Here is a 16228-nt window from a genome sequence, read left to right as displayed (position 1 = left end):
TACCCTTCCATTTTTGGATGATTAGTCCAAGGGGGTCATGATTTCAACCATCATATTTTGTATTTCCAGTTACTCCTTTTGAGGTTTCAAATCAGACAGATTTTCCTATTTATTCATTCAAAATATTTCTAGGCCACCTTTCTGGGCAGGAGCCCTCCTAAGGCAGCTTACAACAATAAAATCCCCATATAGTAAAAAAAACCCAAACAGTGATAAAACAGCAAAAATTAATAAAATCAACAGATGCCAGCAATAAAACCTCTGCCCTAGACAGTCCTCAAATCTACAACACAATTGTGGCTACAAACCAGAACAGTCCAGTAAAACAAAATCAGGGGAAGGCCAGAATAAACAAGTAAGTCTTCAGGGCCTTCCTAAATGCTTGCAATGATGAGGCCTGATAGATCTCCAAAGGCCACTCATTCCAGAGGTGCAGGGCCACTGTGAAAAAGGCCCTCTCTCATGTACTTGTCCACTTGACTGCCCTCAAAGCAGGTGAGAAGGGCCTCTGTTGCTGATCTTAGGGTGTGGGTAGGCTGATATGGGTGAAAGTGGTCCTTCAAGTAATAAGGCCCCAAACTGTGTGGGAACACTGAAAAAAGGGTGTCTCTGATTATGTGTAGAGAGCATTTCCCCTTCGGTTTAGTAACCACAATCAGACCCACACATCAGAAGATGTGGCCAGAAAGCAAGCTTAAACCCCACCTCAGCTAAATTTACAAATCAGAACTTGTTTTAGAGGACCATTTCCATTTGCCTCTGCTTTATTCTTGGATAGGATTGTTGGCTGGGTTTGTTTTCTTCCTAACCCATCATGACGCAAGTCATTTTTCCAGTTGCTCCCCACATCATCATATAGAAATGTATGACATGATTAACACCCAACTTCTAAAATGTTTCTGGGAAGGAGGCCTCAGTGCAATCAATCTGGTTTCCAAGTGACTTGCTGGGGATCAGGAAGGCATCAGCTATATGCCTTTAATGTCCGATGAAAACAGATATTGCACAGTAAAGATGTTGAATTCTCATTTTCTGGGATCAGACATTTTCCATATTTCCTGATACACAGAGTGTTTTAGTTCAGAGTAATTGAAGAAAACAAGCAATCATTTATTTAGGCAATATCAATTTTCTGATGCTTTTAATATATCACTAAGCTGATCCTTAGTGTTTTTAGTGCTGTCATGACCATCACTAAGTTGAAAAGGTTGCTCAGAGTTAAATCAGAGTTAAATTTAGTCAATCATAGCTTCTGCTAAATTCTGCATTACAACTGAAGCTTCATCTCATAATGTGAAAAGTTGAACAGGTCATAGTCTGTGGCTTCTGAAATGTTTATTATTATGAGTGTGGCGGAGAGAGGCAGGGCGGGGGAGAAAGGTGCTGTGGCGGAATACATGGACACTCTCTCAGATACGTGCCTTTGGAGGAATATTTAAAAAGCAACTGCATTGCTCGTTTGAATCAAGTTCAGTTTTTTTGTTGCTTAGCTAGGAATGCTTGAGGAATTCAGTCTTTGGGAATTCTGATATGAACTGACTTGAACCCTTTCCAGATGATTGCGTGGATCGGAACATAGTTATCCACTTCCATTTGGAATTCCCAAATGTTCTGATGCAGTTCTCTACTAAAAATGTAGTAAAATGTATTTTAAATGTGCATCTTAAGAGGAAGATATGATTAGAAATTCATATTTTGGAAGGAAAAAAACTTTTAGAAATACATATTTAAATGTGAATTTTCATGCACATATTTTTGTTTTAAAAATCACATGTTAATGTGAAAATGGGACACAACTTAGCAGGGAACACATGCAACAGTGACAAAGCTTGTTAACAGAGTGATTTGTCCATCCCATGCTTAACTTTGTATGTTCTCTAACCATACAGTCTAGAATTTCCAGAGAACTTGATGCTGGATTTTTCATGTAGGACTGTGTTCCTTAACATGGTGGTGGTAGTTGGAGCAGAGGCACAAAAACTGGGTTGATGACTTGATGTACATCTGTGGTGCAAAACTTCTGGGGGTCAGGGGACTGCATTGCCTCCCCACAACCCACCACGGGGGGGGGACACCCCTGCCGCCACCAAAATTGTCAGTGTCATGGCAGCCAAAAAGCAGCGATTTTGCTTGAAAATAAGTCACACGGGAAATGCACCCTTTGTTTGGAAGCAGAATCGTGTCCCTGGAAGTGTCCCGGAAGTGGGATTATTTCCCCAAACAATGTGCATAGTCCCTGCACACCTCCGGGTTGAAGCAAAATTACCGGTGGGGGGTTGCTGCTGCAACAAATTTGGCAGTGGCTCTGGGGGCCACAAAAAAGACCATGATAGCTACAAGAGGGCTGTATGTTGATGTACATGAAGGGCAGTACAGGCTTGGGTCAACTACAGCTGAGTTCTTGCCCATTATACCACCCTTTTAAAAGAACACTATGACCATTTTAGTGTGACAAAATATAGATTCCTAAGCACTTTTCCACCTGTCAAAATAGTTTCAGAAAATTGTTCAGGCAGGCATTTGGGGTGGGTTAGGGTATTTCAGAAAATGTTTTTATTGTAGAATTTTATTGTTTTAAACTGTTTTATTGTATGCTGTACATTGCCCAGAGTGGCTGGGTGACCAGCCAGATGAGTGATTAATAAATTTAATAATTAATAAATAAATAAATAAAAAGTGTTGCAGTGGTACAGTGGCTAATGTTCGAGTGATTGGTTAGAATTCATGGGAGAAAGGAAGTAGAAGCAACCACTCAAAATGATGGTGGCAGTAACATGGTACAGACAGCAGAAGGTTAGCACTGGGTTCTCAGGTCCTTAAGATACAACCAGCTATCTTCCATTCCATTTTCAGAACTGGCACCCTTTGAACCTCTTTATTCCCCTATCAAGCTCTATGGCTTTTAGTCGTGATGGTTATTTGTAACCTCTGGAGTTGAAGGCAGGAAAACACCTAATACCAGCTACTGGAAAGGGACAGGGGAAGAAGGCCATTGCTTTCAAGCACAGCTTGTGGGCTTCCCAAAGGTATCTGGCTGGCCACTGTGGGATTCAATGGATCTTTGGTCTGATCCAACAAGGCTCTTCTCACATTTATGCCCTTCCCATTTCAATAGGGTGGCCACGTGTCCTATTTTATAGAGGACAATTCTCTGTTTGAAGGTCTGTCCAGGCCAAGTCCAGTTTAAAGATAAAGAACCATTAGAACTGTTGCCCATCACCAGTTAGCACCTGGAGAGCAGACTGAGCAGACAAACAGGTCACCTGGTAACAGCCTTCCCCATCATAGTGAGATGTATTCTGTTTCTGTTTAAATTAACTAAGTTTAATTTTTATTTTAAATGTTGTGTATTGTTACTGTTATCCACCTGGAGCACCATTTCCTTAGAGGAAAGGTGGGGTATAAATCAAATAAATAAATAAATAAATAAATAAAATTGTATAATTATCTGTATTCATACATATAAATTAGTATATACAAATCTGTGCCATCTTTTGTCCTCTCTTTTTGGTGATGCATAAGTGGCCACCCTAAGTTTCAGATATATGAGGTAATCGCATTCATTCTAGGACATGCACAATAGTTAGGATTAGGAAATGTACTGTACTCCAAAATGGAACTCCTTAAGGTCCCAGGGAAAAGCACTCTAGTTCCTATGGATCCCTGACACTTCCAAACACCTCATATCTCCCTGACCCCCTTCACAATGACCTACAGAATGCAGAAAATGTAGAATGCAGAAAAGGGCAACTAAATTGATCAAGGGGCTGGAGCATTTCTGCTATGAGAGAAGCTTGCAACAGCTCAGATTGCTCAGCTTGGAAAAAAGGAGGGTAAGGACAGAAGTGATAGAGGTGTACAAAATTATGCATGGTGTGGAGAACGTGGATAGGGAGACATCTCTCTCTCTCTCTCTCTCTCTCTCTCTCAAAATACTAGAACTCGGGGTCATCTAGAGGTGTACAAAGCCCCACTTACCTGGCTCCGCTGGGGTCCGCAGGTGGGGGGAGGCAATACTTTCCTCCCCCTGGAATCCTCGACGGGGGGGAGGCGATCCATTCCTCCCCCCCGGAATCCTGCCCGGCCAGCTCTGCTCCGCGGCCAGTCCACGGAGCTGCTGGCTGGGCCGATCCGCAGTGGGGCCTCCACCCGCTGCCGGGCTGCTGCGGACGCAAATGGTGTCCTGCGTAGGGGATGCCATTTGCGTCCCTATGCTAGCCAGTGATAGGCTATGTAAATATTTATGGGCAAGCATAGGGACGCAAATCACGGGCAACCATAGGGACGCAAATGGCGGCAGCTACGATAGCCGCCATTTGCGGCCACAGTAGCCCGGCAGTGGCCGGAGCCGCTGCCGCCGCTTCATCCACCGCCGGAGCCGCTGCTACATCCGCCACCAGGTAGGTCCATCCCAGGGGGATTCCGCGGGGTGGCGGGGGGGGGGGAGGCCATTCCGCCACAGACTCTGGGGGGCTGGATTCTAAAGAATCTGGCCTCACTGGAGTCTGTGGCGGAATTCTCTGACATCCCTAGGGTCTTCCCATGAAGCTGAATCTTGGTGGGAGATGCAGGACAGATAAAAGGAAGGACTTCTTCACATGACGCATAGTTAAACTATGGAATTCGCTGCCACAGGATGTAGTGATGGCCACCAATTTGGTTGGCTTTAAAAGGGGGTTGGATAAATTCCTGGAGGAAAAGGCTATCAATGGCTACTAGTCTTGATGGCTGTGTGCTACCTCCAGTACCAGAGGCAGTGAGCCTAAGTACACCAGTTGCTGGGGAACATGGGTGGGAGGGTGCTGTTGTGCTCATGTCCTGCTTCTGGGGCCCTGGTCAACAGCTGGTTGGCTACTGTGTGAACAGAATGCTGGACTAGATGGACCCTTGCTCTGATCCAGCATGGCTCTTCTGATGTTCTTACAGTTTGCTTTAAAAGAAAATCCCTGTTGGTTGGATCCAGATTTCGACATGCTTAGACACATTGAAATCAATGATGAGGCTAACTTTAGTCATGACTAACATCCCATTGATTTCAATAGGTCTACTTTAAGCATAACTAAATCTGGATCCAACAGAATATCTATAACTATACAAGGAAAAGAAAAGCAGACTGAAAGAACTTGCAAAAGAGTGGGCAGGCTGAGAGTGAGCAAGCAAACATCTTGACAACATGCTGGAAGAAATCAGGAACTTTTACGTTTTCCTGAAATGTGGGGGGGGAAAAAAAGGCACTGACATCTAAAGGTTTTAAGAGCAGCTGTCTTTGAAGAGGTTGGTTTCAGCAGTTGCCTGCCTGTGTCATTTAAGTAAATCAGGAGTGAAGATGCTTCCATAGCCAGAATGTTAACAAAAGAGAAGTGAAGTGCTTTACTAAGCAGATTTATAGGTTGCATAGCAAATTCCCAGCCCCTGACAAGCCATTGTGGGCTTTGAGCAAAGCTATGGCACTCTCATATTGGAAATTGTGGACGGGAAAGATTAGCTGTTGCCAATGCAGCTAATGTGTTTCCTCCCTGGCTCTAAAGAAATGTCATGGAGGGGTGACATCTAGGTATGCAGGCCTTCTTAGCAGGCTACCAGTTCTGATAAATTTATTTTGCTTGGTGAATTTGTTTCAAAGCAGGGGAGATGGGGGAAATGGCATTGCAGGGCTGCGAGAAGATGAAAGAGAACTTCTTGACATGGTCTCTACTCATCCACTAGGTATAAATTGAAGATAGGTTCATGTTAGGGATGGACAGATTACCCCTATTTCAGAATTTTAGATTGCATGCCATTCTTCCTTAATTCTGGTTTAACTAGGAGGTTCTCCAGTTCTCCAAATTCCAGATTTGGAGCATGCAGTCTCCAACAGATTTCAGTTAATTTGCACCATTACTTGTCTCTGTGTTAACAACGTTTTGGACTCCCAGCTGTCCGTGGAGGCTCAGGTGTCAGCTGTGAGCCGGACAGTGCTGTATCAACTCCATCTGATACGGCAGCTGCGCCCCTTCCTTCCTGACCATCTGCTCCCATCGGTAGTACATGCTCTGGTCTCCTCTCATTTAGACTACTGTAATGCGCTCTACATGGGGTTACCCTTGAAGACGGTTCGGAAACTGCAGCTGGTACAGAACGTGGCGGCTTGCCTGATTAAAGGCAGCTGCCGGCGAGATCACATCACTCCAGTGCTGAAGGAGTTGCACTGGTTACCTGTTGTTTTCCGGGCCAAATTCAAGGTGTTGGTTTTGACCTTTAAAACCCTATATGGTTCCGGCCCAGCCTATCTTAAGGAGCGCCTCCAGCAACACCAGACAGGCCGCTTAACAAGATCAGCCTTGGATGGCCTTCTCTCTGTCCCATCAGCCAGGACAGCTAGGGCCTTCTCTGTGGTGGCCCCCACGCTGTGGAACTCCCTCCCTAGGGAGTTCTGCCATGCCCCCTCTTTAATGAGCTTCTGCCATGCATTAAAAATGTGGTTGTTCAGGCAGGCATTTGAGGTGGGGTAGGGTATTTTAGAAAACGTTTTTATTGTAGAATTTTATTGTTTTAAACTGTTTTATTACATGCTGTACATCGCCCAGTGGCTGGGTGACCAGCCAGATGGGCGATTAATAAATTTAATAATAAATAAATAAACAAACGTGCATGAATGTATTGATCAAACACTGCAAAAGAAGTACCTTTGATGTGATAGGATGTGTGGTTATATTCAGATGCTTTTTTCACTGTGTTTTCCTGATGCGCACATGCTCTCTTGTACATTACTAAAGCACCACACAAAAAGAATATTCACATGAGATCATAATACGATCCTATAAAGCAAGGCTGAGGAACCTGTGGCCCTCCAGATGTTAAAAAGTAAGGTAAAGGTGTCCCCAACCAGTCGTGTCCAACTCTAGGGTGTGGTGCTCATCTCCATTTCTAAGCCCAAGAGCCAGCGCTGTCCGAAGACGCTTCCGTAGTCATGTGGACGGCATGACTGAACACCGAGGTGCACGGAACGCTGTTACCTTTCCCACCGAGGTGGTACCTATTTATCTACTTGCAATTTCTTGCTTTCGAACTGCTAGGTTGGCAGGAGCCGGGACTGAAGATGGGAGCTCACTCCGTCAGGCAGCACTCGGGTCTCGAACTGCTTTTATCCAGATGTTATTGGACTCTAACTCCAGTCAGCCCCAGCCAGTGTTGCCAATGGCCAGGCGTGATGGGAGTTGTAGGCCCGCAACATCTGGAGGGCCACATGTTTCCCACCCTTGGTATGAAGGTTTTCTTTTTTGTACTATTCTATCAATGCACACTTGCACATCGCTAAGGAAAAAAGGCATGAACAAACCGAAGTATGTGAAACTGTGGTAAACCCTGCATACATCATGCTCTGTAAAAAACAAAAACAAAAACAATGGAGGATTCCCAATGTATTGGTTCCACATTAGAAATAAGGCCAGGTAATTTGGAGCTCCAAAATCCAAGAAGAAATTCAGTCAAGGAACATTTTGGAAGCATCCTTAGTTTGTGTTGGCTCAGGCTGCAGTGCAGGGCAAACAATTGATTAATTCCCTCTTTAGACTGCCCAATAACCAATGTTCTCTGGATGTTGTACAGGTTAAATTAAAAACATAAAATATGTATTCACAATAAAACAGCGTAAAACATAATGAAATAGCAGCAAGGGGTAAAAACAACGCGTGACATAAAAATAAGGGAGCCAAAACTATGCACCATATGCGAATTTATATAATAAAGTTCTGACTTTAAAAGAAAAATGAAAACAACATCAGAAGCAACAGTTCTGAATGGAGGGGAGATGTGGGTGGAAAAGTGTGCTTAATTCTTTTCATCTCGCCATTTTCCACTAAAGTTCCTATCATCCCACTCCCAAACCTCTTCCCACCACATTTATGGGTCCAGACACATGTGTCCTCTTCATCAGAGGGTAAAATACAGAGCTGTGCACAAATGCCCTCTTGAAACTCTCGACCCTATGTAAGTGCAGAGAAAATGGGAGAATAGCTCAGCTTTTTGCATCTTTCCTATGCTTTTCTCCTGCTGCTGTTGCTGCTGTTGCTGCTGTTGATAACAGCAGCAACGGTGTTGGCAGCCTGTCCACCATTTTGCATCCTACACAATACTCTGGAGCTAGTGTATTTTGGGGACATTGTGGGGAGAATGTTGGGAGACTAATGTAGGAGACAATTGATAATATACAATCAACAACTTAAAGATACAATCAACAACTTAATAGCTAATAAAAGCCAAACAATAGGACTAAAACAAAATCCAAATATTAAAATCAATTACTCACTTAACACAATTTCCACCATGCAGCCCTATAAATCCCTTAAGAAAAGTCTGGACATCACTAGTGCATGGATTGTCAAGTCATTGGCAAGGTCCACCCTCTCCAAATAGGGCCATAGCTGGTGCATGAGCCTGAGCTGGTAAAAAGCACTCCTGGACATCACAACCTCCACCTGTGCTTCCCAACAGAAGTGCTCCACACCACCTTCTGAAACTGCTTCTCCAGGAAGGACTGGAACCGTCATAACACCATGCCTCCTAGGCTCAACCCAGACAAGTGCTCCAGAAGGATACTATAGTGATGGCATCAAAAGCTGAAAGGTCTAAGAGAACCAACAGGGTTGCAGTCCCCTACCCAGTCTATTCCCAGGCGTAAGTCATCCCCCAGGGTAACCAAGGCTGTTTCCATCTGATAAATTCATCCAAATTGGATTGAAATTGGTCTAAATAATCAGTGACTTTCAAAACTGCCTGGAGATAAGAGGCCAGCACGCTCTCCAATACCGTACCCAAGAATGGCAGATTTGATACTGGGTGGTAATTATCCAAAACCATGAGATCTAAACTTGGTTTCTTCAGTAGAGGCCTTACCACAAATTTAAATTAGGAATTCACTGAATATTCTGCAATCTAGACTGCCAGGCAAATGGGACACCCTCCTTTTAAAAAGCTATCTCTACATGGCCTAGCTGTAACACAGTGAACTAATGGTCTTGTAGAGACAAAATGAGAAAAGGTAAATGAATAATATGCTGTGTACAACTAGACACTGGAACCATTTGCAGATATGCCTCTATGCTGATTGATGATATACCACATTAACAGTATTCTCTCCTGTGGTTATACTAAGCTAGATTAGATGCTTGTTGAAACATAGAAGATATATAATGTCTTCAAATTGGATTCACTTGCTGATGTCCTTCAGTTTGGGTAGCAGGCTCCCTGAAGGCACCTTTAATACTGAAATATATTTCACTCTAGTGCAGTGGGGCAGTTCCTAGAATTCCATGTCGCTTTAGATGTGATAGCTGTTTTGTTTCTGCAAGTTTGTTTGTGTGACTGTGCAGACCAGCCTTCCTTAACTTGGTGCCCTCCAGATGAGTTGGACTACAACTCCCATCACCCAGAAGAGCATGTTGGCTGGGGATTATGAGAGTTGTAGTCAAAAACCATCTGGAGGGGACCAGGTTGGGGGAGGCTGGTGTAGACAGTTTTGGCTGGGGATTATTAGCCTCTGAAGAAAAATGTATACACCACCAATAATGGATCAATTTTCATGTTTTACTGGAGGAAGGAAGCAAAGGAGAAGAGGTTAGAATGGCTGGTTTCCTTTTGAGGCTAATTCCTATGACCACCATCATACATGTATTTTTTGCCTGTGCTTCTGAAGCGTGCACCGCAAGCACCCCTTGCAGTTCAACACCACCCCACCCAAACCACTTTAGAAATAACAATGATGTGTTAATCTGTGATCTGTGCTTATGACAAGTGTTTTAGACCAGGTAAGGGCAATATCTGGCCTGTGGGCTTAATCTAGACCATGGGGTTGCCCAATCTGGCCCATAGAGGGTTGGGCACCCTCCGTGGCCCCTCCCCAAGCCCTTCCTCCATCCTCCAGCTGAGTGCAGGGGAATCCCTTTGCACTCTCTGGTCTCTGACAGGAGATAACAAATGGATTCCCCTTCATACCACTTCCCCCTCCCATATGGGGAGGGTGAGTGGTGCACAGAGAAATCCCTTTGTTATCTCTAATCAGATAACATTATCTCCAGTGGCATGAAGGGGAATCCTTTTGTAATCTTCCATCAGATATCAGAAATTTCAAAGGGGTTCCCCTGCACTCATCTGGAAACCCAACCATATGAGCTGGTCCTTATGAATATTGTAGGATCTGATTGCAAATTTTTCCAGGCTTATATTATAGTCCTTGCTAGGCAGGTGAGTTCAGCCATCATGAGCCATGACCTCTGAGGCATGCAACCAGATCTCAAAATTATGGGGATGGCAGGGATAAAATGTTATGCAGTGTAATCTCCCTGCCCCCATAGCAGGCTTCTCCACAGATCAATCCATCACAGATTAATCCAATTAATCCAGACACATTGTTGTCATAATGAGCAAGAATAAATGAGATGCATCAATCAGGCTCAATGTAAACCCAGGTAATTTAAGAGGTGAGAGAAAGCCACCCAAATAGAGCAATTACTTGGATTTTAGCAGGAAGAAAAACTCATTACCTTACTGAAGTTCTTTCATTCTTTCCCTCCCCAAGGAAATCTCACCATGGGCTGGAAAATTCCTGTGATTCTTGCATAATTATTTATCTTTATAAATGTGTCCTTGTGATAAAATGGATCTCTGGTATGTTCCCTCTTACTCTTTGCTAGTGGTACATTGCAGTATGGGTTATTCTTTTTTTGCATGGCCAGCTAAATTGAAATATGTTCTTTGTTAGCTGGAAAATACCTAAAGCTCAATCTACTGTTAGAGCTGAGTGCCTTAACCATTCCCTTTTTCATTTGCTGATAAGTTCTAATTTTCATATCTTCATATGTCTACATTATCTATGATCAATATATCTATATTACAGCCCAGTTCAAGCCATATTTACATGGAAATAAGCCCAGTGATTTCAAATTAATGGACAGATTTCATGTGAGTAGATGTTGTGGTTTCCTTGTATTTATGAACACATACTGATAGGTTTTTTCCAAGGTTGCATCCTTATGCAGGGCATTTACCCATCATGATTATTTTAATTCTATTTGTTGTTGTTCAGTCGTTCAGTCGTGTCCGACTCTTCGTGACCCCATGGACCATAGCACTCCAGGCCTTCCTGTCCTGCGCTCTCTCCCGGAGCGTGCTCAAGTTCATATTCATTGCATCCGTGATGCTATCTAGCCATCTCATCCTCTGCCGTCCCCTTCTCCTTTTGCCTTCAGTCTTTCCCAGCATCAGGGTCTTTTCCAGAGAGTTTTCTCTTCGCATTAGGTGGCCAAAATATTTGAGCTTCAGCTTCAGTATCTGTCCTTCCAATGAGCACTCAGGGTTGATTTCCTTTAGGATGGACTGATTTGACCTCCTTGCAGTCCAGGGGACTCGTAAGAGTCTTCTCCAGCACCACAGTTCGAAAGCATCAATTCTTCGGCTCTCAGCCTTCCTTATAGTCCAGCTCTCACAGCCATACATTACTACTGGGAAAACCATAGCTTTGATTAGACGGACCTTTGTCGGCAAGGTGATGTCTCTGCTTCTTACTATGCTGTCTGGGTTTGCCATAGCTTTCCTCCCAAGGAGCAAGCGTCTTTTAATTTCATGGCTACAGTCACCGTCTGCGGTGATCTTGGAGCCCAAGAAAGTAAAATCTGTCACTGCTTCCATTTCTTCCCCTTCTATATGCCAGGAAGTGATGGGGCCAGATGCCATGATCTTCGTTTTTTTAATGTTGAGTTTCAAACCAGCTTTTGCACTCTCCTCTTTCACCCTCAACAAGAGGCTCTTGAGATCCTCTTCGCTTTCTGCCATTAGGGTGGTATCGTCTGCATATCGGAGGTTGTTGATAATTCTCCCAGCAATCTTAATTCCGACCTGTGATTCATCCAACCCGGCATTTCTCATGATGTACTCTGCATATAAGTTAAATAAGCAGGGTGACAATATGCAGCCTTGTCGTACTCCTTTCCCAATTTTGAACCACTCGGTTGTTCCATGTCTGGTTCTTACTGTTGCTTCTTGACCCTCATACAGGTTTCTCAGGAGACAGGTAAGGTGGTCTGGTACTCCCATCTCTTTCAGAATTTGCCACAGTTTGTTGTGATCCACACAATCAAAGGCTTTAGCGTAGTCAATGAAGCAGAAATAGACGTTTTTCTGGAATTCTCTTGCTTTCTCCATGATGCAGCGAATGTTGGCGATTTGATCTCTAGTTCCTCTGCCTCTTCGAAACCCAGCTTGTACTTCCGGTAGTTCTCGGCTCGCATACTGCTGAAGCCTAGCTTGTAGGATTTTGAGCATCACCTTGCTGGCATGTGAAATGAGTGCAATTGTGCGGTAGTTTGAACACTCTTTGGCGTTGCCCTTCTTTGGAATTGGAATGTAAACTGACCTTTTCCAGTCTTGCTGCCATTGTTGAGTGTGCCAGATTTGTTGGCATATATCAGATATTATTGCTTGAAGTGATATTTCTGCTAAGGGTTGCATCAGAACTAGAAAAAAAAATCTGAACAGAGTAGACTTCCATATATGAAATAACATTAGGTTGTTATGTGTAAGTATACACATGCTTTTCATACTGTGTATATTTGTTATATCAATTTTAACTTTTCAGAGCAGGTACATGCTGCAAAATACAAGTGTGTGAAAGTATTCCATTTTCTACATGGAAATGAGTTTAGTTTAGGAATTTTGTCACGTCTGAAATGGCCTTACAGTTTCAAATGTATTCTTATAAAGCAGAGCATACTTATATTGCAGTGTCCATCAAGATATCAGCCAACAATGAATAAAGCCTACAAATCGATAGTTTTTACAGCATTTAAACATCAACAATCTTTTAGGTTTATGAGAAGGAAATACCCAAGCAATCAATAAGTGTTCTTAATATTGAAATACTAGTTTCAAATCGTCTTCCAATGTCTATGCCTCTCAGGTAAGGAAATATAGAAGCCGAAAGCAAAATGGGAAACCCATGCAAACTGAAAACAAATCAGTCCCTTCATTTATGTTGCTTATGTCTGATACACAGAGATTTATGAGTCCATTCTGAAAATGTAAGGAGAGAAAAAAATCAATAGCATCCCTGTGATTTATAAAAGTGTAGTCCTTTTATTTCATGAATATTTCAATTTAGCAATCTGGATGTCAGTTTTACATCTGAGCTCATTTCTCAATCATGTGTGATTAATTCCTAAAATGATCTGGCTAGTAGAAATCACGGAGACCATATGAAAATTAGGAGTGCAGCATGCCCAAATCTAAGCCCCTGCTGCTTGAAGATACGCAGGACAAAGCATGTTAGCAGAGATAATTGACATGGAAGGAAAACAGGGATGGGTATGAGAATAACAACAAATTACAAATTATAGTACGTTTAAATGGCAAGAGAACCACAGTGATCTCTGAACCTCTGGGCACACACTTGCCAAAGACAGTGATCTAAAAGGACAAGGTTTGCAATTTCAAAGTAGGGATGGACAAATCTATCACTTCTGCTTTCTCCTGCATTCAAATTTTTAAAATGTTACGCTCTTTCCTTCTCGAATATGAAGACATTTTGGTAAATTCTTATAAAAAAGGAAACAAAACAAAATTCTCACCCATCTGCACCAGCCAAATTGAATAGATTCATGGAGAGAACCATGCTGTACCTGCCAGTCATGTCATTGTTGAATTTGAGGAGCCTGTGAGAAAACAAAAAGAGGTGGCAGCCCAAATTCAGTACCACAAACATAGTTGAATGCACAGATATTCAAACCCAGAGTTTAAGAGCTAAGCACTCAGAGTCCCGGGCTTGGCTGGACAAATCCATTCTTTCACATTTGAATGTTTTAAATCTCAAGTACGAAGACATTTGTGAATTTTGGCAAATCTGTAACAAAAATGAACTGAAACAAAATTTCCAACCATCCCTATTTCAAAGACAGAGAACACAAACTTTGGCACTGCTAGAGCTGCAGTCATGCAAGCTGTAGGGATGTCCGTCACTGGGAAATCTGCTTCTTTTTTGACTCAATGGAGTTCCACACCAGGTACCATTCAATTTGCATTTGTGAGCTGAGCTGCGGGCTTTCCCCCAAACTCTGGGAACTGTTTCTGCACATTTTTTTTCACAAGTACTGCAATCTGTGCAAATTTCGGAGCAATTTGCACAAATCACAGCCCAATTTGTACAAATTCAGCTGCAAATTGATCAGAAATTTGCACAAATTGCAAAACCTGCTGGGGGAAAATGTGCAAAATGCCCAGAAAATCCATGAACTGGCCCAGCTCACTGCCGACTGAGTCCGCAGTGGGAACCAGAATGAAGTCCAGTGGCTGAACCTAGGGGCTGAACCTGTAGAATTCCACCCCACAAAATGATTTCTCTGACATCCCTAGCAAGCAGTGACTGCTTTACAGCTGAAGGGGGATCCTGTCTGGAACAAAAGCCAGGCCTCCCCTTTAACACGGTCCACATGAATGGTCCATGTACTGCCTTCCACGACTCCTCTGGGCCTGAAAAATGTGTCGGATGCCAAAGAAGGAGTGGTGGGGGGTGGGGGGAGTACCACTGTGTAGTGGCAGGAGCACATGCTTTGCTACAAAAGGTTCCAAGTTTCACCTTGAAAGGCGGCTAAGAAATGGATTTGAAGAAAAAAAACATAAAAAATATAATATTTTGAAAGTGTATTTCATTGTACCTTGTTTTATTTAAAATTGCTTATATTTAATACAATTTTATGAATAAGCTTGAATTGTTTTTATATTGTAAGACAACTTGGGAAATTCAATGTCCTTGAAAGGCGGCTAGGAATCAGGGGTGTGGAACTTCAGGCCTGGGAGCCAAATCTGGCCCTTTGAGGTTCCCCAGATGGCCATGTCCTTTCCCCTGGCTGTCCACCCTCCCCCTGACCACTAATTGTCTGATGGTTTCTATTTGAGCAATTTTTTCCCCATTCTAAAAGATTTAAATGCCTCTCGAAAGGCTTCATTAGTGACAGTAAGAGCTTTAAGTGAAAAGTTTTCATGTATGTCCTCGCACTCTTTGCCTTTGCCCTGCATGCCACTACAATACAGCCCCCAAATTAGAATTCAGCCCTCGGGATGAAAGACGTTCAACACCCCTGGATTAAATAAAATGAATGAATGGATAATCGCTAGCATTTCCATCCAAAATGGTCTCAGGCAGTAGCGCTGGGAAAGAGTCACCACATGACCTCTTGGAGAACTGCCACCTAGCCAGGGTAAACCACAGCGAGCTAGATGGGCCAATGGTCAGAACCTGTATAAAGTTGTTTCTGCCTACAGCTAAATTGGTGCAACTCTTCTAGTGTTTGTGGCTGATGGTAGATGTCCATGCAGGGGTATTGAGACAGTCACTGAAGTCAAAGAGCAATGGCTAGTAACAAAGGCAAAGGGCAGACCCAAAGATGAGCAGCAGATTGTTCCTTATCCATCTGAACAATCCAGACATAACAATGGCGTCTCTTTGAGGCTTTAGCAGGGTTGGGAGAAAGGCCCTGACCTGGTCTGTTGTCTTAGGCTTGGGTTGGAACTTGGAAGGCAGCTGAAATGATGTCGTATCTACTGCAGAACTGGTTGTATTGTTTCCACACTGAATGAAATGGTGCAACCATACTTGGAATACTGTGTACAGTTCTGGTTACTGCACCTAAAAAAAAGTATTGTAGGGTTGGGAAAAGTGCAGAAAAGAGCAACTATAATGATCAAGGGGCTGGAGCAACTCCCCTATGTTACAACATCTGGGACTGTTTAGCTTCAAGAAAAGGTGAGTGAGGGGAGACATGATAGAGGATAGTGTGGAGAAAGTAGATAGGGAGACATTTTTCTCCTTCTCTCATATTAGAACATGAGATCATCTGATGTAGCTGATTGTGGGAGATTCAGGACTGATGAAAGAAAGTACTTCTTCACACAGTGCATAGTTAAACTATGGACTTCGCTATCACAAGATGGAGTGATGGCCACCAATTTGGATGGCTTATGAAAATAATTTATAAAAGAATATAAATTCATGGAGGAAAATGCTATCAGTGGCTACTAGTCTTCAGGGCTATATGCTACCTCCAGTATCAGAGGCAGTATGCTTATGTACACTAGTTGTTGGAGAACATGGGCAGGAGGGTGCTCTTGCACTCATGTCCTGCTTGTGGCTTTCCTGTGAGCAGCTGGTTGGCCACTGTGTGAACAGAATGCTGGAGTAGATGGATCCTTGGTTTGACCCAGC

General features: G+C 43.2%; 1 protein-coding gene across 20 annotated transcripts in view; it reads right to left on the bottom strand.

Moving 5' to 3' along the window:
* The window catches only part of LOC146352607 (uncharacterized), a 131548-nt gene that overhangs the window by 91954 nt on the left and 23366 nt on the right, over positions 1 to 16228 (bottom strand). For 17 of the 20 annotated variants that reach the window (XR_014787790.1, XR_014787793.1, XR_014787797.1 and 14 more), the window contains one exon: positions 13599 to 13682. Coding sequence is in view for 1 of the 20 variants with exons in the window: in XM_084834480.1 (XP_084690606.1) it covers positions 6666 to 6749; positions 13599 to 13602 (88 nt within the window). In the remaining 19 variants the exon portion in view is untranslated. Of the gene's footprint in view, positions 1 to 6665; positions 6750 to 12994; positions 13045 to 13598; positions 13683 to 16228 lie in introns of those variants that run through there. The other 3 variants (XR_014787779.1, XM_084834480.1, XR_014787782.1) reach the window with 2 other exon arrangements.

The sequence above is a fragment of the Heloderma suspectum genome, chromosome 2 (assembly GCF_057233095.1).
Source record: "Heloderma suspectum isolate Gila_16-S chromosome 2, 16-S_ref, whole genome shotgun sequence".
Lineage (NCBI taxonomy): Eukaryota > Metazoa > Chordata > Lepidosauria > Squamata > Helodermatidae > Heloderma > Heloderma suspectum.
Note: the sequence above shows the minus strand (reverse complement) of the source record. Positions and strands in the feature narration are given on the sequence as shown.